General features: G+C 45.7%; 1 protein-coding gene across 4 annotated transcripts in view; it reads left to right on the forward strand.

Moving 5' to 3' along the window:
• KTN1 (kinectin 1) overlaps window positions 1-27,926 on the forward strand; it is an 80,405-nt gene that overhangs the window by 31,452 nt on the left and 21,027 nt on the right. For all 4 annotated transcript variants that reach the window (XM_040412586.1, XM_040412587.1, XM_040412588.1 and 1 more), the window contains exons 18-34: window positions 1,028-1,065; window positions 3,505-3,589; window positions 4,780-4,848; window positions 4,943-4,977; window positions 6,025-6,115; window positions 7,127-7,195; window positions 10,592-10,629; window positions 12,407-12,497; window positions 14,036-14,104; window positions 16,200-16,237; window positions 17,147-17,237; window positions 19,270-19,335; window positions 20,247-20,287; window positions 21,336-21,426; window positions 21,511-21,588; window positions 22,171-22,208; window positions 24,074-24,164. In XM_040412586.1, the coding sequence (XP_040268520.1) occupies window positions 1,028-1,065; window positions 3,505-3,589; window positions 4,780-4,848; window positions 4,943-4,977; window positions 6,025-6,115; window positions 7,127-7,195; window positions 10,592-10,629; window positions 12,407-12,497; window positions 14,036-14,104; window positions 16,200-16,237; window positions 17,147-17,237; window positions 19,270-19,335; window positions 20,247-20,287; window positions 21,336-21,426; window positions 21,511-21,588; window positions 22,171-22,208; window positions 24,074-24,164 (1,119 nt within the window). The remainder of the gene's footprint in view (window positions 1-1,027; window positions 1,066-3,504; window positions 3,590-4,779; window positions 4,849-4,942; window positions 4,978-6,024; window positions 6,116-7,126; window positions 7,196-10,591; window positions 10,630-12,406; window positions 12,498-14,035; window positions 14,105-16,199; window positions 16,238-17,146; window positions 17,238-19,269; window positions 19,336-20,246; window positions 20,288-21,335; window positions 21,427-21,510; window positions 21,589-22,170; window positions 22,209-24,073; window positions 24,165-27,926) is intronic.

A 27,926-nucleotide genomic window follows, 5' to 3' on the forward strand; every position in this document is an offset into this window, starting at 1 on the left:
TGTCTCTCTGCACTTCCTCCCTCCACCTTACTTTCTCCATTGACTTCTATGGGCAGCATGTGTCTGTGTCTCTCTGCACTTCCTTCCTCCACCTTCCTTTCTCCATTGACTTCTATGGGCAGCATGTGTCTGTGTGTCTCTCTGCACTTCCTCCTCCTACCCCCATTGACTTCTATGGGCAGCATGTAATCTGATCCTTCAGTGAGCTGACAGTCCATCTTATCTGTCAAGACTGAGAATGTTCGTTTAGGAAAGGGAGAGAGACATTTTTCTTTGGCAAGACATATCAGGCTAGGTTTATCTCTGCGGCAGAGGTTCTGCCAGAAATACCGGAAAGAAAAAAGCTGCGTGCAGCTGTATTTAGTCGGGTGGAATGCTGCAACCCTCTGGATCCTAGTATGGTCCATGGGATCCTGCAGGTGCTGTTGACGTCCAGATCTGGCGCTGCAGAAACCTGAGCAGTGCTGCATATGGGAACCTGGCCTTACAAAGCTTCGTATATTCCCATTGTACCATTGATTTATACAACCTTTGCTGAAAGTACAGTGACCATTCCCCTGTTAATGTCTTCTGTTTAATTTAATTTATTTTTCCGTAGCTTTATTTGGTGACACATGATGGGTGATTTATTCCCGTCTTCACTGACTTTTAAAGGGGTTTTCCAGGAGTAGAATATTCATGACCTCAAGTTAGGTCATCGTGATCTGATTGGTGGGGGTCTGACTCCTGGCACCCCGGTGACCTCTTCCTAGGCCAGTGATGTCATGTTCATCCGTCACGTGGCCCATATGCATTTCCGTCCCACTCAGGTGAATGGGCCTGGGTTGCAATACCAAGCACAGCCTCTATATAATGTACAGCGCTGTGCTTGGTGAGCTGCGAGGAGGGCTGCACCACTGATCAGATACTGATGACCTGTCCTGAGGACATCCGTATTCTACCCTCCGAAAATCCCTCTTGGCTTTGTTTTTTATGTTTTCCATTGCCAGCATATTATCAAAGCCTCATTGTGTGTTTTCTGTTTCAGTCCGCTGCTGCTCAAACTCTGAAACAATTGGAAAAGAGGTATGTGTGTGTATGTGTGTATGTATGTATGTGTATGTATGTATGTGTATGTATGTATGTGTATGTATGTATGTGTATGTATGTATGTGTATGTGTGTATGTGTATGTATGTATGTGTATGTATGTATGTGTATGTATGTATGTGTATGTATGTATGTGTATGTATGTATGTGTATGTATGTATGTGTATGTATGTATGTGTATGTGTGTATGTGTATGTGTGTATGTGTATGTATGTATGTGTATGTGTGTGTGTGTGTGTATGTATGTATGTATGTGTATGTATGTATGTGTATGTATGTGTGTGTGTGTGTGTGTGTATGTATATATAAATGTGTGTGTGTTTTACAGACTCCTATAGTAACCCACATACTAATTATGTTGTACCCGGTGAAGAGGGATGATTTGTATTACTGCATGGGCAGCTTCATAACTGGTTTTCACCCAGCTTTCCTGGACTCCTGAACAACATATCTGTAGTTAAAGGGGGTTGTCCGGATTCAGAGCTGAACCTGGACATATCCCCCATTTTTCACGCAGGTGAAATTGCTGGATCGCGCAGGGCACGGGCCGTCTGTTTATATTTTTTACACTGCTAGGCGGAGGCTCCCGCCTAGCAGTGTTGCCAGTGATGTCATCGGCACTAATGGGCAGGCTTTAGCGCGGCCCTAGCCGTTTTGCAGGCCAGGGCAGCACTAAAGCCCGCCCATTAGTGCCGTTGACGTCCCTAGGCACACTGCTAGGCGGAAGCCTCTGCGTAGCTTTTCCATGGAGTACCCGTTACGTCACCGGACCTCCCCGATTCAGCGTAGGGCAAAGGAGAGCATTTAGATGCTCATATCAGGGAGGCTGCCTGGGTGAAAATGGGGATATGTCTAGGTTCAGGCTCTGAATCCTGACAACCCCTTTAAAGGGTTTCTATCACTTCGTTTCACCTATTTAGCTTTCAGACACTAGCGATCTGCTAGTGTCTGCTTTATCTAACCATCCTAATAGAAGAGCTTATTGTCCTGCCGTTTAGCTAAAAAAAATAACTTATATAGATATGCAAATGAGCCTCTAGGTGCTATGGGGGCGTGATTAGCACCTAGAGGCTCCGTCTACCTTAACAAACTGCCGCCGCCCAGCGCGTCCCTCCAGCCCGCCCATCTCCTCCGGAATGCGATGCTCCTCGTATTTGGCGCATGCGCAGTGAATGTCTGATCGCTTCCCTGCTCAGACATCTCCACTGCGCCTGTTCCTCGGAGCACTATGACGTCATCGGCGCAGGCGCAGTGGAGATGTCTGAGCAGGGAAGCGATCAGACATTCACTGCGCATGCGCCGAATACGAGGAGCATCGCATTCCGGAGGAGATGGGCGGGCTGGAGGGACGCGCTGGGCGGCGGCAGTTTGTTAAGGTAGACGGAGCCTCTAGGTGCTAATCACGCCCCCATAGCACCTAGAGGCTCATTTGCATATCTATATAAGTTATTTTTTTAGCTAAACGGCAGGACAATAAGCTCTTATATTAGGATGGTTAGATAAAGCAGACACTAGCGGATCGCTAGTGTCTGAAAGCTAAATAGGTGAAACGAAGTGATAGAAACCCTTTAAGCAAAGTCAGACGGTTCTGATCTGGGAAAGCCGAGTGACATGCCATGTCTGAGCTCTAATGTCCCGGAATTGGTTGTCATCCAGCTTTAACAGAAACCGATATAACCATGTAATGGTTGACTGAAGAGAACAGCTGGAGGAATATTTTTAGCACCTCAGTGATTAACCCTGCAAGCATTTACTATGGTGACTCCATTAGTTTAGCTGTATACTGTAGTTTATATTGACCATTCTTTTCCTTTGGAAGAGTGTGCCACCTTGTGGCAGCTTTGAAAACTCCGCTCTATTTTTTTAAAACCATTGTGCCGTTTTCACTGGATTGGTCGACCAGTGTTCTGACTCTTTCCCAGCAGCGGATGTCAGGAGACAGAAGGGATGTGCATAGTCCAGCAAGTAGGATAGTGTGAGGACAGGGGATAAGTGTCTGATCGGCTGAGTTCTGACTGCTTGATCATGAGAAAGGAGGCCTATTTTCCTTTAGTTTGACATCCATGCACACTGCGTTTCCATTTAGCTCTATGGGACTGCTTGACATAGCTGAGGACTTGGACCTGGCTTGCTCTGGCAGGCCCATCGAACTAAATGGAGCGGCGGACATATGTGGATGTCTGCTGCTGCTGCTGCATTCAAATAGGGGGACACAGGCCTCTGCTCTTGTGATCGGCTTGGGCCCCAGCGGTTGGACCCCTGCCGATCATCCACAGGATAGGGGCTAAGTTGTTATAATGCGACAACCTCTTTTAAGTAAATCGGGGAGAACCTGTCTGTGAGCAGAGATAACGCAGGGTCCATAGGAATACTTACCTGATGACAGTAGGTAAACTTTATTCTCTCCTTCCCCCAGCATTGTGGACGACCAGATCAAAGATCTGCAGGAGAGACTTGAGGCTGAGCTTGTGAAAGTGGCCAGCACCATCGAGGAGCAGAAGGTATGCGCTGATAGCTTGGTGTGTAATAGTAGAGCCTTCTTATTTAATCCATTTAGGCCTCACGCACATGACCGTTTTTTGGGTCTGCATCCGTTCAGCAGATTTGCGGAATGGGCGCGGACCCGTTCAGTTCAATGGGGCTGCAAAAGATGCGGACAACACACTGTTTGCTGTCCGCATCCGTTGCTCCGTTTTTCGGCCCCACAAAAAAATAAATAAAAGATAGCATATGTCCTATTCTTGTCCGTTTTGCGGACAGGAATAGGCATTTCTATAATGGGCCGCCCGTTCTAAAAATTGCGGAACGGACACAATCGACATCCATGTTTTGCACGGTCGTGTGAATGAGCCCTAATACTGCACCCACATATGCCGCAGTGTTGTACAGGGTCATTAGTGGTCACAATTTCCAAATTAACCTCTTAATATGTTTTTTGGGGAGTGTGTGAGGAAACCGGAGTAACCAGAGGAAGTCCACGCAAACACAGGGAGAACATACAAACTTCATGCAGATTTTGTCCAGCGTTTCAAGGCAACGATAATAACCACTGAGCCATTATGCTGCATTTTTGCTATCCCCTCGCGTACGGCTGCTGCAGGGGAAGAGTGCTATTGCTTGGTGGCCACCGGGAGCCTCTGATTCTTAGCGTCTCTCTGCTCTGGCTTATAAAAGAGAACCCCGAACTCGGGAGGCCCCCTTTATGACATCCGTATGCTGCAATTGGACATGTGGAGGGAGGTTGCCTTAGGTCGAAAACTTCATAAAAGTGCACCTGTTGGCAGGATCAACCCCATTAAATCAGGCATTCCAATGGGAGGGTTGATCCTGATTATTAAAATGATACCGGTCTTGTGAATTATTATTATTATTTTATTATTTATGCAAATGAAGGCTACAGTGCACCGAGGGGCTAGGTTCTACCTGCCAGTGCTCCTAAGCCTTCATTTGCATAAACAATAAAAACATTTTTTTCTTCTTCTTCATCCATTTTTTGCAAGACAGGTATCCTTTCAATTGGCAGGGTCAGTCCTGATTTAATAGTGTTGATCCTGCTGACAAGTGCTCTTTAATGCCTCAGATCCTCTCGCCATGCAGTCTGTTTGATATTGCACATTTAGGGAGTTGCTATGTATGCAGTTATTTCATACAGAGGACTGTGCCCTACCCCTTTATCACATTGTGATTTCAGGCTCTGCAAAACCTGAATAATGAATTGCAGGAACAGGTGCGGAAGCTGCAGGAACAGTCCCAAGACCAGGTAAGTAACCAGACAAGATCTCTCTTTGTTCCTGTTGACATTTTTGTATGGTGTCTGCCAATTGCTTTTTCTTTTGTTTCCCGCACCTTCTTAGACACCTAAAGAAGTGCTTGTTCAGATGGAGAAGAGGTACGTGTTTGCCGTGTCCTATAATGCATTTATATCTAGGCTTGGCGTCTCTATCCACAGGATAGGTCATCAGTATCAGATTCGGGTAGAAGAGGCCGCTGCGTTCCCCAGAGATCCGATGAGTGTTGCGGCCTCACAGCTCACCAAGCACAGCGCCATACATAGTATAGTGGATGTGCTTGGTATTGCTGCTCAGCCCCATTGATTTGAATGGGACTGAGCTGCTCCTAGGACCGATGTACAGTGACAACACATGGCCTAGGAAGAGGCCTAGGCGCTCGCTGAGCACCGCAGCCTCTTCTGACAGCTGATCGGCGACTTTGCAGGAAGTGGGACCCCCACCGATCTCATATTCATGACCTATTCTGAAGATACGCCATCAAAATCCCTGATAATCCCTTTAATATATATGCCACTTAAAGGAGCTGATTCCTAAATATTTGACCCCCTTATAGGTCTGCCTTTTGTTTGATAGTAGTTAAATTCTCCTACCTTGGCAGTATAAATGTTGTTTAGGGCCCATTTACACGACCGTATTTGTCTTTCCGCGTTCATTCCGCATTTTTGCAGACTAGATGCAGACCCATTCATTTCTATTGGGGTGCAAAATCCGCAGATAGCACACCGTGTGCTCTCCGCTTCCCTGTGTCTGCATAAAAGATCCAACATGTCCTATGGTTTAGCAAATATGCGAATTGCACATGGAATGTGTTCCATATGCAATCTGTATTTTGCAGATCCGTGTCCACAAATTTTGATGCCCTGTCACCTTTGAATCTTTTAAATGCTACCTTCCATTTTTTTTTTGCATGGAAGTCTATGAGAAATATTAAACGCAGCACACAAGTGTTTTTTATATATATATTTTTTTAATAGTGATGTTTTTTCACACTGGAGGGATTGGTTTTCACTCTGCTGTCAGTTCATTGATAAATATTCAGGGGGAATAACAGAGGAACAGCACAACATATATGGTCTGCATGCCGCCTGCTCCCCTTTAAATATTCACGTGACGTGGTAACACCTTGATATTTTCCATTTTTGAAGCGTGCAAGAAAAGGATGAGAAAATCAAAACCATTGAGGAGTTGCTGGAAGCTGGACTCATAGAGGTTGCAAATAAAGAAGAAGATTTGCGGGTAACTGTTCAGTGCATTACTTGAATTCCTTTCATCCACTATCCGGGAGGTCAGAAGTTCTGGTTCTGGCTCAGAACTGCAAAATAATCTGAGATCTTTCACGATGAGAAGAAAAAATATCCAGTTCCCATGAAAAAACAACAAAACACAAATGTGATGGTAGCAGACGTTCTGTCTGCATTTATCAGGGTGTTTCTAAAGCTTGTCTATTCTGTTCTACATGTTTTTCTATGGCAGTCCAGTAATCCACAATATCCAGTAACCCTGTGATTGCCAGATTAAGAGGGTTTCGCTATACTTGACAATCCTTTTGAAACCCCCCACCGATCCAGAGAACGGAGGTCCCGTTCCCCTGATCTGCTGGAGAGGCAGGTCGGAAACGTGCCCAGCGGCTCCTTTCATTCTCTGTGGGACTTTCAGAGATAGTGGAGCACAGCGCTCGGCTCCCTCCGGCACTCCCATAGAAAATGAATAGACCTGCTGCTCCATCCGGTCGGAGAAATGGGACTCAAGTTCTCTGCATCGGTGGGGGTTCCAGCGGTTGGCCCCACTGCTGGGACCCGCACCTACAACGGACCCGCACCTACAACGAGAACGAAGCGGGGAGCGGTGTGGCTGGAGGACCCTGGATTTCCCGTGGTCCGTCCTCCACTAAGTGCTGCTCCCATAAAAGTGAATGGGAGCGCACCGCGCATGCGCGGCCCATGCTCCCATTCATTTCTATGGGTCAGACGGCAATAGCCGGCCCCGTAGAAATGAATGGAGGGCGGCTGCGCATGCGCAGTGCGCCCTCCGTACATTTCCTGACTCCGTTCTCATTGTAGGTGCGGGTCCCAGCACCTATCAGACAATGGGGGCATATCCTAGCGATATGCCCCCAGTGTCTGAGATGGGAATACCTCTTTAAAGAACTGCTTTCCAAATTTACATTAGACATCTGTGGATGCTGTAAGGTTTTGATGACCTAGATTAACTTTTCATCTAACATATGTATTTTTATTTTTTATGAAGTCGTTGAGGGATGAAAATGCGTCCTTAAGAATGCATCTGCAGAATCTCGAGGCACAGCACAACGACCAGGTAATAATGGCAGATGACGCCTCAACTACAGATGGTCACACAGAAGTCTGTTGTGGTGGTGCCTCCTTCTAGTACATTAGAACTTGCTTAAAAATTCCTTTCAAAGGTGGCCATACCCAATAGTCTAAGGTCCGCCAAACGTGCCGATATTTGCATAACTGGCCATCTGGTGATAGGCGATGTTTGTTAGACAGATGCCTCTTTGAGACGACTTCCCAAAAATGGCCTTAAAGTGCCTTCTACATGGTGGTCTTCTAAGAGGTGTGTGCGTAGTACATGAAGTAACTGAAAATCGGGTTAAATTGGCGGTCGATTGGAGAGGTTTCATTGTATTGAGGTTTTGAAGTCCAAAATAGTGAGCATATTTAAAGGTATATCCATATGGATCCCTTTAATATTTTCACATACCCTAATAGAGGTGGGGGTCATCTGTTCTGGGTTCTCATCTCCTGACCGGAATGGACTGTGGCTATTAAAAAAACAAAAACATACCTTGGTCCGAAGGACTTGCCCTGTCCTTTATTTTTTTTTTAAATCAGATAATTTTTATTTGGTTTTTCAAAAAATCATAACAAAACAAAGGAAGACAGTCTGTATAGCATATATGCAACAGTAGATGACAAAAATACCATAGCATTACACGATCGGACAGATAGTTACTTACATAAGTATCACAAGTAACATAAACCATGATACAAGAAGCACATAAAATCACGTATTCTGGTTACAAAGTATATCTGGTACAGAACCACATTTCCCATTCAATAATTTATCAACAGGAAACCCACCCTCCCTACCCAACTAAAGCCCAAAACCCCCCCCCCCCCCCCCACCCATGCGATGGAGCGGGTCCAAACTCCAAGATTGGACATCTTTTTAACATGTCAAAGGCACATCCATTGGTGTACACCTCCTGTCTGTGTATCAGACCTCTGCACACCCGACCTGCATAGTACTACACACCTTCATACAGCATACATCCAGAGTAAATTAGGATAGAGGAGATAGAGAGCCTACCCAAACCAATACTGCGCCTCTTCCTACCCCGTAGTCCAACTTCGAGGAAAGGCTAAACCGGACACTGTAGCCTGCATTTCTCCCAGTTATCCCATATTTTGTCATACTTCCCAGCACAGTTTCTTTTAACATACACACTTTTCTCTAAGCGTAATATCTCTGACATTCTATTGAGGAATTCTCCCCTAGTCGGAGATTGAGGTCTAAGCCAAAATCTAGCTATGAGTTTCCTAGCTTGAAATAGTAGACGCTGTACTCCCAAACGATGATGACGATTTTTGATGTCTAATATCCCGACCACACACGTTCTCGGACCAGGCGGGACTGCAATATTATATGCGTCTTTTATTAGGGCTAAAACCGCGGACCAAAAGTTCCTGAGCTCCGCACAATCCCAGAACATGTGTAACAAGGATGCAGGACTCCTGCCACATCTAGGACAATCCGCGCCTTCCCGAACACCTATCCGACATAAAAACTCTGGCGTCCTATACACCCGGTGTATTAAAAACAACTGGGACATACGCTGCCCCTCGCAAACTGACAATTGTGGAGTGAGCGCCAAAAGCGATTTCCACTGCTCTTCTGAGATCGGCCCGACCTCCCTTTCCCATTTAGATTTGACTGCTAAGACCCCTTGCTTCAATGACTTCACATACAAGTTCCTATAGATAGAGGATATCAGACCGCTCGAGGAGCTGTTTGTGAGGAGTTGCTGAAACAACGGGACCACAGTGCATTTCAACGACACAGATTTAGCCTGTGTCTGAAAGGCATGACGAAGTTGTAAAAATTGATAGAAGGCCGAATGCGGGAGACCAAATTCATTTCTCAGCTGTTCAAAGGACTTGAAAACAGCAGCACTCTGAAGTTGACATAGATATCTCACTCCTTTGCACTCCCAGGGTGAAAAGCCATCTAACTGGAATATTTCAGGAAGGTGCGGATTCCTCCAGATAGGAGAAAACTGTGTAAACCCCTGTACTGATAACAGCGCTCGGCTTTTTTGCCAAACCTTATACATCATAAAAAGTGTGGGGTGCCCCGACAGCTTACCTACAATTCCGCTATTTTCCAATAGAGCCACCGGAGAACTGTGCCCAATAATATGTGCCACCAATCTGGCCGAGGCAACATCTCCAGGAGTTCTTCCTCATCCCCTCAACTGTTGCAGCTGGGCCGAGATGTAATACAACCATGCATTCGGTACTGCTAGACCTCCCTCCTCTTTTCCCCTCTGCAGAGTGTCCAGCCCAATCCGTGCTTTTTTATGGCGCCAAATCAAATCTCTAAACAACCTATCAATCCTTATGAATATTCTGCGAGGAATCCATACCGGGGAATTATGTAATATATACATGAGTTTGGGCATGAGAATCATTTTAAGAAGGTTACTCCTCCCAATTTCAGATAGCGGTAGCTTGCACCATGCCTTGATTTTATCCAACATTGCGATTAATAACGGCTCAACATTCAGTTTAATATAACTGTTAGGATGTGCTGTAACCACTATCCCCAGATATTTGACCTGATGCACAATCTGCAATGGACAAGAATTCGGGACAAGAGTTACAGCAGATTCATCCATCGGTAGGAGAGTAGATTTGTCCCAATTGATACGGAGACCAGACCTATCCCCAAACTCCCGTATAAGTGCCATGACAGGACCTAATGACTGTTCCACATTGCCCAAATATATTAACATGTCAGCCCTGTCCTTTATTACTCAGACAACTCATTGATTTGTATGGGGCACCGTGTAATCCCTAATTTCCCAGGCGCTGAAGGAAATTTTAGGCAAAGTGTTCTCATCCCCCATGCATCAGGAAAGTGGCAAAAGAAAAAGTTGCAAAGCGCGTTTCTTCTAAAAGGAGGCATGGCCACAAAAAGTTTAATCTTCATTTTCCCCAGTTTTCTGGTGCAAATGAAGACAGAGCTGCCGTAGATTTCTGTTTGACAGGGCCAGGAAGTATAGATGTTGTCTTGCCTGGCCCTGTCAATCAAAGTGAAAAGGGGGTGGTATTGGCAGTGAGACCAGAGCCTCTAGGTGTAATGGTAACGACCCCATTGCTCCTAGAGGCTCATTTGCACATATTAAAACGTCATTTTTCTCAGCAATGCAGGCACATATGAATATGGGACCAACACAGATGCCTTCAACTGCCAAGCGCACATGTAACAGGTCAGCCAGTGTCATAGGGACAAATCTGCTGACAGATGCCCTTTAAGGGGGATCTTATGTGTAAACCATCAGCATCTTTCCCCCTTTAAACATTAATGCTGCTAAGAACCACTGCCATATGACTTATTGCTGTTTTGGAAAGTTTGGACCTTTTGTCACTAAACATTGGGATAATGGGTCATCTTGTCTTATTTCAGGTAGCCCTCACATCTGTGGTTGAAGATCTGAAAAATGCGTAAGTTGATGTTAATTTATATCTTGTAAATGTTGGAAAGAAAAAGTAGTTTGAGGTTATGTCCCACGAAGATTAATCATAAATGCAACTTAAAGGGGTTGTTTGGTTTCAGGAGGAAACTGGACAACCCTTGGGATCCACCTGCAATAAGGAACTGGTAAGACAGATCCCGTGCCAACGCTTTGGTTTTTCCTGTTGGTCTCTATTTACCCGGCTGTAGTAGTGATATCAAGCTGACAACACATGTCTGCGGCAACCAATCACTGGGCAAGTCGGGTTCTCCACTGAGGCCAGTGGTTGGCTAAATTGGTCACGTGTTGTCAACGTGACGTCACCTATGCATCCAGGTAAATAGAGCCCAGCCGGGAGAATCAGAGCAGCGACGGGCAATCTGTCATGTAAGTACTTACCAGTCATCTATTGCAGACGGAACCCGAGGGTTGTCCGGTTTCAGGAGGAAAACAAAGTAATCGAGCTACTCGTATGAAGTCCAAGTTTTCTGGTTGTTAAAGGTGAAGAATTCATTAATTAGGAGAGTCGTATCATCCAAGTTTAACCCCTTTGAAAAATCAGCTGATAGGCCAGGTTCCCACATTTGGCACCCCCACCAAATGGCTGACTTTGCCATGGGAAGCCATGGTGTCTTCCCCATCCTTCTGTCTTGACTTGAGCCATTTAAATTGGCGCCATGTGATAGAATATTTCCCCTTCACTGTTCGATTGACCTCACCTCATGGCAGCTGTCACGGACGTTCCCGTGGCAGGTACCAGGAGATCAGAGAGACTGACAACACGTGGGTTAAATTGACAACTTCCTTGCAGATCTTATTGTGTCTGTGTTTTGGTGAATGCCACACCCCTTGCTTCAGGTGTTGCTTGTTGGTAATTTACCTTCCCCATAAGTAGCCGCTTCTCACTCTTGGAGGTGCGGTTTATAGATTTTCTTCCTGTCTTCTTACTAGCTGGTCGGTTGTACTCTATGGTGCTTCTGGAGTTGCCAGTTTTCTACTTTAAGCTAAGTCTTGTCTTTTCCTATTGTACTGTGTTTGTTATATTCCCTGTTGTTTGTATCTGGGCCTGAGACAGAGACTTCCATTCGTCCATCTGGGGAGGAATGGGTTGTCTCTGGTCCTAACCTTATTCCAGGGCATTATAGGGAAATCAGGGCCTAGGTATCCTGCATATGAATATTCCTACCTTGAAGGTCTATTCATATTGCTAGGTGGTTAGGGCCCGGATTAGGGTTGTTTAGGAGGTGTCCTGTTCGTTCCCTAGTTTCCAGGCCCAGTTACTGTTCCCCTTCCCCCCTGAATACAGTGTGGAGTTTTCCCCCCACACTGATCATGACAGCAGCAGTCTCCCCAAATTAAAGGTGTAGTCTGAAGCGAGACCACCCCTATACTATAGGCAGTAAGTCATCAGCATTTAGTGGCTTTGCTCCATTGACCGCTCAGTCCTCTTCCTAAGCCAGTGACGTAACCTTCATCGGACACATGGTCTAAGCTCAACTCTGTGGGGCTGAGCTTTGATACCCATCGCATTCCCCTATCCAATGGATGGCGCTGTGCTTAGTGACCCGCAAGCGGGCTGCAGCCCTCACCCGAGTGCCGTGGTCTCTTCAAACAGCTCATTGGCGGGAGTGTCGGGAGTTGGACCCCCACCGATCACATACTGATGGCCTATCCTTAGAATGGGTCATCAATATAAAACACTCGGGGAAAACCCCTTAAAAGTGTATTTTCCTATTGTATAAACTTACTGATACATTGTCCTTTAGGATCCATGAAAAGGACGGCCGGATAAAGTCGGTAGAAGATCTCCTACAGGCCGAGCAGCTAAAGGCGGACAAGGAAGGGAGAACTGTACAGGTATTCCCCAGTTATCCGCTATATGTTGTCTCCACTTCCCTGCTCTTCAGAAAGGAGCATTCATCCTGCTGCCCACCTACTCTTCAGCACCAGCAATTATATACTTTCTGTTGTGTATGAAAATGTATTGCACAAAGGCCATACCTTGCTTGTGCATGGACAGGTCATGAGATGGCTCATAGACAAGGATCCTAAGTGCAGGACCACTTCTCTGTGAGGTCCACGCTGTAATAGTGCAAATGGAAACCGATTGCCTTTTATAAGGCAGCCCCTTTAATTATTCATAAGGGAGCATTTTTTTTTTTTTTTACCCTATTAAAAACATTTTGGCTAAGCAATGGCCCCAGTAAATTTGTGCTGCAGCGCCTTAAGACTGCTGGTGACATTAGCAGATGGCCTGCTTTTGTAGAGAGCTGGGATTGTCCCTCATGTCTATATTTTCACTACCAGCGCTTCCATTCCTGGCTCTCAGATGGAGGAAGATGGGTGGAAAATGGCGCATGTTGCATTTTCTGTCTTGTGCAGAGAGACATCCAGCGTTAAGACCGATGCTCTAGATTCCAAAAAAACATCTGATGGAAACAAGGGGATCGTTTATGGCAGAGATGGCCAACCTGAGGCTCTCCAGTTGATAGCTGTAGACTGCCTACAGCTATCAGCCCACAGGAGGGCATGGTGGGAGTTGTAGTTTTACAACAGCTGGAGAGCCGCAGGTTGTCCATCCCTGGTTTATGGCATCCGATGGGAGCCCAGCCTTACAGGTAACAGGTGTAATCTTAGCATTCCTATCCCCCCCCCCCCCCCCATATTGTCACTGAAAGATATTGCTATTCTGAAAGTCCATGACTACTGCCGGCATCATGGTGGCGACACATCTCCACAAGCCTAGGGCAGAAGACACTGTAGGGGCTGGATGAGAGCGTCCTATCTAAAGTGACAAAAGCGTTAAAGCCGAATTCTAAATGAACTTGTTAATACTCAAGATTTGGGTTTGTTTACTCAAATGTATTAATATTATTGTCTTAAAGGGGTTGTACAGGATATTTATTTGGATGGCTTATCCTCAGGGTAAGTTATCGGTATTTGATCACTGGGGGTCTAACATCCTGCACCTCTGCAGACTAGCGGTTTCGGGGTAGCTCTGATGGTGCAGTGCTGCACCCTTTCACATCAGTGGGAGCCTCGCTGCTCCAGCTCTGTCTACTCTGCAATGGATGGAGCTGTGTAGTGTCTGCGGCGACTTCTGGAGCGACTGCAGAATAGATGATTGTGGCTGTGTTGTACCCCTGCCGATTAGATATAGATCTATGCTGAGGATAGGTCATCAACAGTAAATGCCAGGTCTGCAGTTGTATGTTACATTGTAGTTCATGCACCTGTCTCATCACACGTTGCACCTTAGCCCATTTGCAGTATTAGTTTTTACACATTGTAATGATGATGATTATGAGCTGTGACTGGGCTAAGGGCACGTCCGCTCTACATCCCATTGTGCTGTGGTCTTGTCTCCCATGCGTCTTGTTTTCATTGTTGTAAAGGAATTGACTAAAGAAATAGAAACCCTGAAGGAAGCGTTGGCAAGCAGCCAGCTTGAGAAGGCTGAACAGGTAACGCCCAAAATGACCGATCCTGTGCCATATCTAAAAATGTCGAGGGCTAAAAATTGAGATAGATAGATATATATATATATATATATATATATATATATATATATATATATATATATATATATAATTTTTTTTTTAATGTATATATATTTTTATGTATTGGAAGTTGTAATTGAGCAGCGTAAAATTGGGGTGATGTCTGATCCCTATTGTATTCTGTGTGCAGTGCAGCCCCCCTTTTCTCATCCTTCCCTACGGTTTTCAGCAGCCTTAAAGGGGTTGTCCGGTAATAAGTAGCTTTTCACTGATGCTCTGCTAAGGAAAGAATCCTACTTGCCTGCTCCCTGCCGCTCTGGTCCTGTGTGCTGGCTCCCGGGTGTCCATCTTCCGGTCTGCCGCTTGTTTTCTTTCTCCCCGTCATGGGCATGGTCACCTATTACGCTGCAGCCAATGAATGGCTTCAGTGATGAAATCTCTGCTGAGGCCAGTGGTTGGCTGCAGGTGAAGCCAACAAGCCGCGGGCCAGAAGATGGACACGTTGGGAGCCAGCGCACAGGACAGGAGCGGCGGGGAGCACACAGGTATGATTCTTTCTAAAGCGAAGACAGGCTTCAAGCATCAATGAAAAGTTATTTCTTCCCACACAACCCCTTTAAAGGTAATCTGTCACTAGTTTTGTGCTGTCCTGTTGGAGGGCTGCAGAAACTGGTGACTGATATTCTTAGCAAAACGCCAGGTCCCCTACTTCAATTCTCCGTACACAGGACGTGCCAGTGAGTCCTCACTTTTCCTATTTGAGCAGGGCGGTGGGGAAAGCAGGACCTGATGAATGAGGACTCACTCGTGTATTGCACAGCTCCAGCACTTGGCAATACAATACACCTCCCCGCCGATCTCCCGTCCCTGCTGCTCTCCTGGCTCGAAAATGCCAAGAAAGGCCTATTTAGCCAATCACTGGGACACTGCTAAGACCAGTTATTGGCTGAGCAAACATTTGCCTTTGAGCCAGGATAGGAAGTGCAGAGCAGCAGAGACAGGAGCATCTTTGGAAAGGTAGTGGTAGTGGTGGGGTGTCAGTGAGAGCATGTATAGCTTCTTTTTTATTTTAACATTGCCTGGCTTTTCTTTTTTTTTTTTTTTTTTATAAATAGTCTCACTTCAGCAAATGGCCTTCATCATGTAGAGAAAGTAATACAAGGCACTTACTAATGTATTGGGATTGTCTAAATTGCCTCCTTTGCTGGCTGGATTCATTTTTCCATCTCATTATACACTGCTCGCATCCAGGGGTTACGACCACCCTACAATCCAGCAGCGGTGGACGTGCTTGCACAATATTGAACAAGGCGCAGGGCTCTCTGGTGGCTTGGACTGTGGGATTGCTTATAGGTACTCATGCCGACAGAGAGGTTGGCCCCTTTTCCAATAGTGTGCAAACGCATCCGCCGGTGCTGGATTGCAGGTTGGTCGTAACCCCTGGATACGACCAGTGTATAATGAGATGGAAAAAGGAATCCAGCCAGCAAACGAGGCAATATGGACAATCGCAATACATTAGTAAGTGCCTTGTATTAAAGGGGTTTGCCAGCCTTTTAATATTGATGACCTATCCTCAGGATAGATCATCAATATCGAATCGACAGGGGACCCCCAGCAATCGGGTGCATGAAGAGAAGGCATGCGCCCTGCACGCTTGCCGTCTTCAGTCTCTCTTTCTATGGCGAGCAGGAAGAAAGAAGGAAGACGGCACGTAGGAAGTGCGCGCACCTTCCCTTCATACAGCTGATTGGCGGGGATTCCGGGTCATCAATACTAAAAGCAAGGATAACCCCTTTTAACCTTCTCTACATGACTAAAGTGAGACAATTGCTTTAAATCTTTGGAAAACTCTTTTAATTGCAGTAGTAATGCAGGAAAGCCGGGCATGACTTCACCTTCAGTACAGATACTTCCCGTTTTTTTTTTTTTTTTAACTTGCTTTAAATGTTTAATTTTCACTGATTGCATTTGATTTCATTTGCGCACAAATTCTTCTGACATTATGATTTGGGTTTTCCACTTACTGGCATTCCTTATGCTTTCATTTTCTCTTTAGGTCTCTACTACTACACAAGTTCAGGAACTTCAAAACCAGTATGTATCACTCGCTGCTTATTTCTCTTCTGTAAATGACCTGAATAATCACCGAACGGCATAACTTCATACACCTAGCAGTTATCCGAGACTAGAAATAGCTCCCCCATACGTCCGGGCCCTTCACGATGATTATAGTTACCTGGCTCCCTGCACCGCCGCTGCTGCTTCTCCCCATGCGCAAATGAAAACATCCGGTGTCGGGGGGAGGGAGAAGCCAATGGCAAACGGAGACGAGCCTCCCTAGCATCGTGGGTGAGGCTCGTCCCCGTCTCCGCCTGCCATTGGCTACTCCCCCCCCCGACACCGGAGTTTTTCATCCGCACATGGGGAGAATCGGGAGCGGCGCAGGGAGCCAGGTAAGTATATTCATTGTGAGGGGCCCGGGCGTATGGGGGAGCTTTTTATAGCCTCAGATGACCCCCTTTAAGTGTCAATTACATAGTAACATAGTACATAAGAAAAAAGACATTTGTCCATCCAGTTCGGCCTGTCACCCTGCAAGTTGATCCAGAGGAAGGCAAAAAAAAAAAAACGAGGTAGAAGCCATTAGTCCACAGTGGTAGGTAGTCCTAGATAGCAATGTCTTCCATCGGGTGAGCATTACAATATTCACTCATTATTTGAATGTGAACCTAAAATCTGCTCTGTGTGAAAGGACAAATAGTCTTTGTCTAGCAATGCTGCAGTTCGGTCTGTGGATTATGGATGGTCATTCTGTCGGTGGCCTTCTATAATATACTGCAATTCTATCAACTGATTGTAAATGAGGTCATGATATCTGTAGACCCCCACTCCCATTATTCCAGAGTATGCAGCAATTCTGGCAGCGGATGGCGAGTCTTAGTGTTTTTATTTTATTTATTTTTATTGTGGCAGAGTCTGAAGTCATTTTTGGTCTTTTCATAGATTGAAGGGCAAGGAGGAGAGCTTCAAGGTGATGGAGGAACGGTTCAATAAACGCCAGCAGGTGGTCCTAGAGAAGGAGAGGCAGATTGAGGTAACGTTCTCATCTCATTTTGATCATTGCAATCCGTATGATAACAAGTCAAATCGCTGTGTCAAATATTTCCTGGATGTCCGATGAGTCTTCCTATTGTACAACAGAACAGCGGCCTATTCATGGTCAGAAATGGCTGCTTGCAGGGAACAATGGAGTGCTTAGCATATTAGCTGTATCACCGGGCGCACTGGCACATGCAGTGGTGTCGCGGTGCCTGGATAGACAGTGAGGAGGTGACGACGCCTTTGTCCTGATGAATGACATGGGTCCTGAGGGTCGGCCCCCCACCAATCAGACATGGTCAAGGCTGTTAAAGGGAAACTGTCATTAACTTTATGCTGCCCATACTAATGGCAGAATAAAGTATAGACAGGTGAGTGGATTTCAGCGGTCTGTCATTTATAAGTTAAAAGTAAGTGGTTGCCAAGAACCAACATCACAATCCTTGCAGACTGGGCCTGGAAAAGAGTCCCGGCCACCTGAGAAGAGTCCTGGTTATTCATGATCTCCTGCTCTCCTGCGCACCTGCTGATGGCTGACCGTCTCCTACCTAGTTTTCTCCTTTTCTCTCTAGGAGAGAACTGCCAATCATCAGCAGATGGGCGAGAGCAGGAGATTAGGAATAACCAGGACTCTTCTCAGGTGGCCGTGACTCTTTTCCAGGCCCGCGCTGCAATGATTATGATGCTGGTTCTCTGCAACCACTTACTTTTAGCTCACGAGTGACACAGCGCTGAGATCTAACTTATGCTGCCCTCAGTGAGGTCAGCATAACGTTGATGAGGGGTTCCCTTTAATGTTTAGTCTCGTCGGATCCCTAAGAAGGTAAGATCCACCTGAAGGATCACGAAGAACAGAAAATGAAACAAAAATAAAAAAAATATCCCAGCCCTTCCTCCCCGAATATTCTCCTCTCCTCTGATTCTGTCTCATATTACAATTTAAAACTGAGAAGCACATTAAGAATTTGTCTCTATGGACCCAAGGAGCACAGCTATGCCTCTTTCCTCCTCACTATATCCTATGGCCATAACTGGCTCTAACAGGAGCCTGCCCTGCCCGCAGTAGAACAGAGAGAATATTTTTTTTTAGCCCACCACCTTGCTAAAACTCGGTCTCCATAGATGGAACAGATCAATGGGAGATTACTCCCTGAGTTCTCAGCAGGATTTTTGCAAGACATTTTGGTTTAGGAACATGCAGAAAACCGCTGATAAACAGTGACCACTGTGATGGCGGTCACACGTGCCCAGTAGCTCAGTCCCACTGGCCAGACCCTCTTGTATACATTCTATGGGGGGGTCTCCTAAGATTATGCAGGCCAGCAATAAGAATTGTTGCCGTTCTCACCAGAGCTGGACTTAAGGAATCAGGAGAATTGCAGGAGGTGCCGTAACAAGTATGTAACGGCTATACCTAGACACAGGCCAACCCTTTAAAAAAAATTGCACATCGCTACGATATGCCACCAATGTCTTATAGCTGCGGTTCCCAAAGGGTCCATCTCTAGAACATTGCTTCCAAAATAATCTAGGGTGCACGGCACAAGCGTGGCCACCCTCCGATTACTTCCATGGAGGGGTGGCCTCCCTCGTGCTGTGCGCTTTCCATTCGCATTCTATTCATTTCTATGGGAGTTTCGGATATAGCCGAGCATGCTCGCTTGGCTCTTTTCAGAACTCCCGTAGACGTGAATGGAGAGAGAGGTCTGCTCTCCTTTGCTTTGGGGCCCCCCTTTTAGAGATAGATGCGGGTTCCAGAGATGGGACCCATACCTACCTGACATTGGTGGCATATCACTAGGATATGCCACCAATGTGTGAGATGGGCCACCACCTCAAAAAATGATTCCCATCGCTAAATTGTTTTGCAGGATCTAACAGAGAAATGTAATATTTTGTCGCGGGACAACACTTTTCAGTATTATTGTAAGTGTCGGGTAGCGCAAACCAATAAAATGAATGTCTCCTCCACACCCCGCCCATGAGGAAACATGTGAAGTAACTGAGTATGCTTTTTGTTCTTGAAGGATCTACGAAAAGAAAGTCAGCAGCTGAGAATCCATATTGAAGAAGCCAAGCAGAAATTACTGCAGGTACTGCACATTGCACGTGTATATCAGCACCTGCTTCTTTAAAGGAGACCACCTGGAAGGAATATAGAAAATGGGCTTTTAGTTTTCACAGAAAAGCTGAAAAGTGGTTTTTGACAACTTACATTTCTGAAGAATGATCAACGTTTGAATTTTCATACCCAAAGCTTGAAGCAGCAGTGCTGTCAGGTTCTGCTGGTTTACTGCAGATTTTCGGGGGTCATTTGCTATCCAGAAATACGCCTATATTAGACGTATTTTGTGGCGCAAAGTTTATATGCGCTGTAATCTGCGACTTTTCCCCGCTTATGCCAGGTCTAAAAAAGTGGGCGCCATTCATCATTTTCTACACCTGTTTTAGGCGTAGAAAATGGTCTAAATTTAAACCAGCAAGGAAGCTGTCTTTAGACTGTCGCTGGATACGCCGAAGTTATGTAGAGGCCGGCGCCTCTTCATAAGTTCGGCGGATCCACCGCCAGCTATAGGGGCTAGTCTACTTTGACACTCGCGTTTTGGCTTTCGGTTTGTGAGATCCGTTCAGGGCTCTCACAAGTGGTCCAAAACGGATCCGTTTTGCCCTAATGCTTTCTGAATGGAAAAGGATCCGCTCAAAATGCATCAGTTCAGTCTCCATTCCGCTTTAGAGACTGACACCAAAACACTGCCTGCAGCGTTTTGGTGTCTGTCTGATGAAACTGAGCCAAAAATCAGTCTTGGCACACAATGTAAGTCAATGGGGACGGATCCGTTTTCACTGACACAATCTGGCACAATAGAAAACTGATCCGTCCTCCATTGACTTTTAATGGTGTTCAAGATGGATCCGTCTTGGCTATGTTACAGATAATACAAACGGATCCGTTCTGAAAACGTTCAAAAGTAGTAAAATTATATTTGCTTTATTTGTTTCATAGCAAGACTCATCGTCAACAGGAGTGCAAGATCTTCAGAGAATGTAAGTCTACCTGTATTTCTTTAAAGGGGTTATCCCATCTTAGACAATGGGGGCATATCGGTAGGATATGCCCCCATTGTCTGATAGGTGCGGGTCCCACCTCTGGGACCTGCACCTACAAGGAGAACGGAGCGGAGAAAGTTGAGGAGGGCGCACTGCGCATGCGCAGTCGCCCTCCATTCATTTCTATGGAGCCGCAATTCTCCCCGGCTCTGTTCTCCTTGTAGGTGCGGGTCCCAGACGTGCCGGGACCCGCACCTATCAGACAATGGGGGCATATCCTAGCGATATGCCCCTATTATCTAAGATGGGATAACCCCTTTAAGCTTTTTTTTTTATATAAATAGTTGGTATGTTCATTCATGATGACATCAGCTAATGACTGATCATCTCGCCCCTTTAAGGCTGGGTTCAGACCTGAGCATATTTGATATGCGCGTTTAACGCGCGTTTTTGTCGCGCGTTTTTGTCCATAGTCAACGCGCGTATTACACGCGTTTGTGTGATTAACAGCAGTGTCCTATGGCTGCAAACGCGCGACAAAACGCCCCACAGAAGCTCAAGAAATTTTTTGAGCGTAGGGCGTTTTTCAGCGCGTTCAAACGCGCTGTAAAACGCTCAAGTGAGAACCAGGGCCATAGGGAAGCATTGGTTTTCATGTGTTGAGCGTTTTACAGCGCGTTTGAACGCGCTGTAAAACGCTCAAGTGTGAACCCAGCCTAAAAGGATTCTGTCATCACATTGATATAAATCCAGCTGACGTTGGAGATGTGCATATCTATAATGGGCTTTCCGTTCTGCAAATTGCGGAACGCACACGGCTGGCATCCGCAGAACACTGCGCGGTCTTGTGAATGCGCCCTTATAGACACTCCTTGCTTCTGCTTTCATTGCCGGGCTTAAAATGAGTGCTGTAACCCTGTCCTAGTTGCAGCACTCTAAAGTCCGTACATATTACATACATCATTGGCATCTAAGGGTTAAAGAGTACCCTGTAGATGCATTATTAAATCAATTATTTATTTATTTATTTTTTCTCTGCATACAGAGTAGAACAACAGAATGAGAAAATTAAGAACATGGAGGCAGCACTTTCGGAGAGGGAGGCAAATATAACCGTCACAACTCAGGAATTAACGGTAAATTCAGAACCCCTAAGCAGCCGCGTAGATGGCAACCATGACGCCAGGCACCACACTGACCGTTTTTTTTCTTCTTCATAGGGTCTGAAAAAAGAAAATGAAATTTTGAAAATTCAGGCCTGTGAACTACAAAAGAAGCATGATCAACAACTACGGCAGGTGTGGATTGTGCACAGTTCCGACTTTTAGTTTTCCGCCATTTGTCCGCAGCCATTGTGCACTGTGGAGGAGCAAAGGGTGGAGAAATAACTAAAATAGGCTGCAAATTCATTTAATGTCTTTTACCACTTTTGCAACCAGTTTTTGTTCCAGAATCAATGAATCAACTTTATAATTCATCTTAATGTAAAAATCAATAGTTTTGTGTCTATGCCTCCTATATAGAATATGTCTCCATGGTAACAGACTACAGATAAACCCTGTGTAGTCTGATCCGGTTAGATCACCATCTGTGTGCACCACACTTCTTGCTTATCTGCCGAATGTATGTTAGTAAGGCTCCATTCACACATCCGCAATTCTTTTCTTCATTCTGCGGAATGAAATTGCGGACCCATACATTTCTACTGCAGGATCAGACTACACAGGATTAGATTGTAGTCTGTTACCATGGAGACATTTGGATCTTTATAGGAGTTGTATATACAAAACAAAATTTAGGTTGTTCAAAATCCTATATTTGATAAAACTTAATAGGTAAGGATGGATGCATTTGTTCTGACTTTTCTTCTTCTCTTTTAGGTTTCTTCAGTTGCTAAAAATGAAGAATTAATAGCCTTGTAAGTAGTGTCCTGCATCCAGCTTAGTCCTATTTTAAGGAGTGTGTGTGTGTGTGTATGTATATATATGTGTGTGTATATATATATGTATATATATATATATATATATATATATATATATATATATATATATATATATATATATATATATAATATTATTATTCTTTTTTTTTTTAATTGATGACATATACTCTACATAGGTTATCAATATCTGATCGGTGGGGGACCTACACCCGTGACCTCCGCCGATCAGCTGTTTGAGTGAGAAGGCATCGGCACTCCTGGTAGCTCCGCGGCTTTCTGTCAGCTCCCCAAGCACAGTGCCGTACATTGTATAGTGGTCGTGCTTGGTATTGCAGCTGAGCCTAAGACACTTCAATGGGGCTGAGCTGCACCTAGACCATGTGACTGATGAACGTGACATCACATGGCCTGGGGCAAGCTTGGAGAAGGCAAGTGCCGCTGCCTTCTCAAACAGCTGATCGGCGGGCGTCTCTGGTGTTGGAACCCCACCGTTCAGATCCTGGTGACCTATCCAGATCTGGATAGGTCATAAGTTAAAAAAAAAAAAAAAAACTCTCATAAAACCCCTTTAAGTGAATGGGATTGAGCTGCAATACAAAGTTCCGCCACTATCCAGTCAACGGCGCTGTGGCCCTTCAGAGAGCTGATGGTACAGATGACCTATCCTAAGGACAGGCCATCATTGTTTAATTCCAAGAAAACCCCTTTGACTAGAGATAATGGTGACTGCAGGGTAAATGAAGTATTACACAGCAGGCACTGACAAAAAGAATGGACAGATATGCCAGGTAACCTAGCGCAAGAGAAACTGTTTATTGTGGCCCTGTGCTTTGGCTGATTGAAAGGGATCCGAAAAACAGAACTAATGGGGAATACGAACAAGCCAGTTGAAACCACATGTCACAAAAATAAGGCTCTGTTCGCATCTTGCCTTTTGACTCCATCGGAGGAACATGTCGAGAGTATCCCCTGACGTATACGATGACTGAAGCCTCCAAGCTATGTCTTATAGACATACACCTGCCATTGACTCTCATGGTAAACACAAAATGATAGACTGCACGATATGCCTGTGCTTTTTACATTGTCCTGCTATATAACCACGCTTAGTGGAATATGCTTTATTAGAGTTGTCTGGGGGTAAAGAACAGAACTGGATCGCACATCCACAATGCTATGCTTTGATCTAACTCGCTGCTCAGCGCGTTAAATGTACACTAATGCCTCTTGTACAGCATGCAGTATGGGGGGCTGTACACTTTAATATAGCACTGAGCAGCGAGTTAGATCAAAGCATAGCATTGTGGATGTGCGATCAAGTTCTGTTCTTTACACCCAGACAATGCTTTATTAAAGTGATGGCAACGACAACTGGCCCAGTGTATGCCAAAATAACACACGTGGCATATCGTGCGGTGTGTACACCTAGAGCCTTCCTGAGACCTACGCTGAACATGGAGATCCTTATAGTTATCCTTCATTTAACATTGAAGTCTGCTCTCTTATGAAGAGGAATCCATTACATAATCTCCGCACTACACGGGTGACCTCCTTACAGTAAAGTTGTCCATCTTCTGCGTGTGTAGAGATCCTAGTCTGACATACCTTAACCCAGGGATGCCCAACCTGTGGCCATCCAGCTGTTGCAAAACTACAACTCCCAGCATGCCCTAATAGCTGTAGCCTGTTTCAGGCATGTTGGGAGGTGTCGTTTTGCAACAGCTTGGTCCGCGGGTTGTCCATCCGTGCCGTAACCTCTTGGGAAAACAGATCATATTGTATAAAATATCGCATTTAGTGACCCTGTATATGACCACCTGATGTGTTGTCCATGTTTCTAGGATTGCAAAGAAAGACAAGGACATAACGGAGCTGCTCGCCGAGCTGGAAGTTCAAAAATCGGCAGTGGAGCAGCAAAGGAAGAAGAACAATGTAAGTAAATGGACAACTTGCTGTATTTATACTTTTCAAGGAAAGGCCTGAAGCTGTATATTGTCCTGGGGGAGGGGGGGGGGGGGTGCTGGGAGTTTTATATTAGTCCTTATAATCATCAATATGATATCAGTACTGGGCCTGTCTCCCAGCACCTCTAGGGATCAACTACTTAAATGAGCTGCTCCAGAACCACAATACGGCGCCGCAGTACCATTCACGGCCACTACTCGGTGCGTGGATCTGTGCTGGAGCTTAGCTGCCCTTTTATACAGCTTATCGGACCCCCACCTATCTGCCATTGATGATCTGTCCTATGGATACGTAATCACGAATACAGTCCCGGAGAACTACTTTTTTTTTTCTCCTTACCCAGGAGATAAGCGGTTTTCAGGGGGATCCGACAGCAGCTGATTCCCATTCCACTCTCCCCATTAAAACCTGCAACCTGCATGCTCGGCCGAGACGAGTGTGCATGTTTATAGTGGAGCGGAGAGGAATATCTGTTAACCAAACTAGTGTTTGGCCGGCAGCTGTCTGGTAGTGGGTGAGTGCTGTAAATACGAATATATTCCTTTTGGCCAGGTTTATATTCCCCTACCACATCTCCCCCCATCTTACATCCATCCAGGGTGGTCCATAGCTATCAGACTATTCTTAGCAGCTCTCGCTGTTTACCTTGAGACCAGCTGTAATCTAATGTCTGTGGCGACCCCCGTGTGTATTAAGGGGTTCTTCACCTAAATTTATTTTTACAAAAATGTATTTAACACCACAGCTTGAATCATGGAAAGTCATGGAGCTGCTTTCCTCCTTCTCTCTCCTTTCCTTTCAGCATGGTTATTTAAAGGGAACCTGTCGCCTTAAACATGGTGTCTGAGCTGCAGGCAGCATGTTCTAGAGCAGGAGGAGCTGAGCAGATTGGTATATAATGTTTTTGGGAAAATTTTCAGTATAACTTTTATAATTTCTGAATTTATATCTGTGCTCATTCTGAGCATTGAAGTTCAGGAGGCGGACCTATCAGTGATTTGACAGCTCTCTGTATGCACAGTCATACAGGGAAGGCTGTCAATCACTGGTAGGACCTTCTAATAGAGGGAAGGCTGTCAGTCACTGATAGGACCTTCTCCTCATAGAGGGAAGGAGTCAATCACTGATAGGACCTCCTCCTCATAGAGGGAAGGCTGTCAGTCACTGATAGGACCTTCTCCTCATAGAGGGAAGGAGTCAATCACGGATAGGACCTCCTCCTCATAGAGGGAAGGCTGTCAGTCACTGATAGGACCTCCTCCTCATAGAGGGAAGGAGTCAATCACTGATGGGACCTCCTCCTCATACAGGGAAGGCTGTCAATCACTGGTAGGACCTTCTAATAGAGGGAAGGCTGTCAGTCACTGATAGGACCTTCTCCTCATAGAGGGAAGGAGTCAATCACTGATAGGACCTCCTCCTCATAGAGGGAAGGCTGTCAGTCACTGATAGGACCTCCTCCTCATAGAGGGAAGGCTGTCATCACTGATAGGACCACCTCCTCATAGAGGGAAGGCTGTCAATCACTGATAGGACCTCCTCCTCATAGAGGGAAGGCTGTCAGTCACTGATAGGACCTTCTCCTCATAGAGGGAAGGAGTCAATCACGGATAGGACCTCCTCCTCATAGAGGGAAGGCTGTCAGTCACTGATAGGACCTTCTCCTCATAGAGGGAAGGAGTCAATCACTGGTAGGACCTTCTAATAGAGGGAAGGCTGTCAGTCACTGATAGGACCTTCTCCTCATAGAGGGAAGGAGTCAATCACTGATAGGACCTCCTCCTCATAGAGGGAAGGCTGTCAATCACTGATAGGACCTCCTCCTCATAGATGGAAGGCTGTCAGTCACTGATAGGACCTTCTCCTCATAGAGGGAAGGAGTCAATCACGGATAGGACCTCCTCCTCATAGAGGGAAGGCTGTCAGTCACTGATAGGACCTTCTCCTCATAGAGGGAAGGAGTCAATCACTGATAGGACCTCCTCCTCATAGACGGAAGGCTGTCAGTCACTGATAGGACCTCCTCCTTATAGAGGGAAGGCTGTCAGTCACTGATAGGACCACCTCCTCATAGAAGGAAGACTGTCAGTCACTGATAGGACCACCTCCTCATAGAGGGAAGACTGTCAATCACTGATAGGACCTCCTCCTCATAGAGGGAAGGCTGTCAGTCACTGATGGGACCTTCTCCTCATAGAAGGAAGGCTGTCAGTCACTGATAGGACCTCCTCCTCATAGAGGGAAGGAGTCAATCACTGATGGGACCTCCTCCTCATAGAGGGAAGGATGTCAATCACTGATAGGACCTCCTCTTCATAGAGGGAAGGCTGTCAATCACTGATAGGACCTCCTCCTCATAGAGGGAAGGCGTAAATCACTGATAGGACCTTCTCCTCATAGAGGGAAGGCTGTCAATCACTGATAGGACCTCCTCCTCATAGAGGGAAGGCTGTCAGTCACTGATAGGACCTCCTCCTCATAGAGGGAAGGCTGTTAGTCACTGATAGGACCACCTCCTCATAGAGGGAAGGCTGTCAGTCACTGATAGGACCTTCTCCTCATAGAGGGAAGGCTGTCAATCACTGATAGGACCTCCTCCTCATAGAGGGAAGGCTGTCAATCACTGATGGGACCTCCTCCTCATATAGGGAAGGCTGTCAATTACTGATAGGACTTCCTCCTCAGAGGGAAGGCTGTCAGTCACTGATAGGACCTCCTCCTGGACTTCAAAGCCCACAATGAGCAGGAATTTAAATCAACGAAACACAGGTTATACTGAATCTTTCCCATAAAACTATATATCAATCTGCTCCGCTTCTCCTGCTCTGTAACATGCTGCCTGCAGATTATTTCGTGTTTCCACTGCAGTATCAGTGGGCTGGCAGGTAGCACATCCCTAGTAACCAGTCTGCCTCAAATCACTCAAGGCAGAGAACGGTCAAGGCTTCTGCAAAACGCAGTGATATAATCAGGTACGCCTGCCTGCGCCATTCACAAGGACTATGCAGACAGCTATGACAGGCAGCAGCACAGTCTTACTGGTTCTTCCCATATTACCACTGGAGGGATGCCTCATAGGAATACACTTTAGCATGATGACTACCGCCAGGATCTCACTAGTGGCTGCAGTCCTTAGGGACCAGTCCAAAGAATCATCACCGTATATATAGGTGGAACTAAAGAAGACGTGTCTGTAAGGATACAGTATAGTCTGGTGGAAATGAATGGCGATAACTTATCCTATCATTTGACTAATTCTCTAAAAAGTCCTAAAATGTATTCATAACTAAGTGTATTCAATTTATTTGAGAATACATTTATAAAATTCTATTATCTTCCCAAATCAGAAGCTAGCATAGATGTCTATAGAGCGTCCCCCTTTTTATGTAAATGAAGCATAATCTCTAGATAAATAAAACGTCCTACAGCTTTCTAATATCGTTTGGTTCCGATTCGTCACCATTTTCGAGATATTTGTTAGCGGTCAGAGATGAGCGAATTGGTTCGTTCATCACACAGACTCCTTGGGCAGTGAGAGGCTGGCTCCTCTGGTCAAGAGGCTCCCCCTTGATCGCCAGGGCCAAACTTCTCGCTTGACCCTGTCAATCTTATGTCTGCACCATTTCTCAAGTAGCAGCTCAAGCGCAGAGGATTTGCACTGACTGTGCATGCGCCGCTACACTTCCAGGTACCTAGAATCAACAGCAGAGCTTCTGCGCTTCAGTCACT

This window comes from Bufo bufo, chromosome 11, assembly GCF_905171765.1.
Source record: "Bufo bufo chromosome 11, aBufBuf1.1, whole genome shotgun sequence".
Lineage (NCBI taxonomy): Eukaryota > Metazoa > Chordata > Amphibia > Anura > Bufonidae > Bufo > Bufo bufo.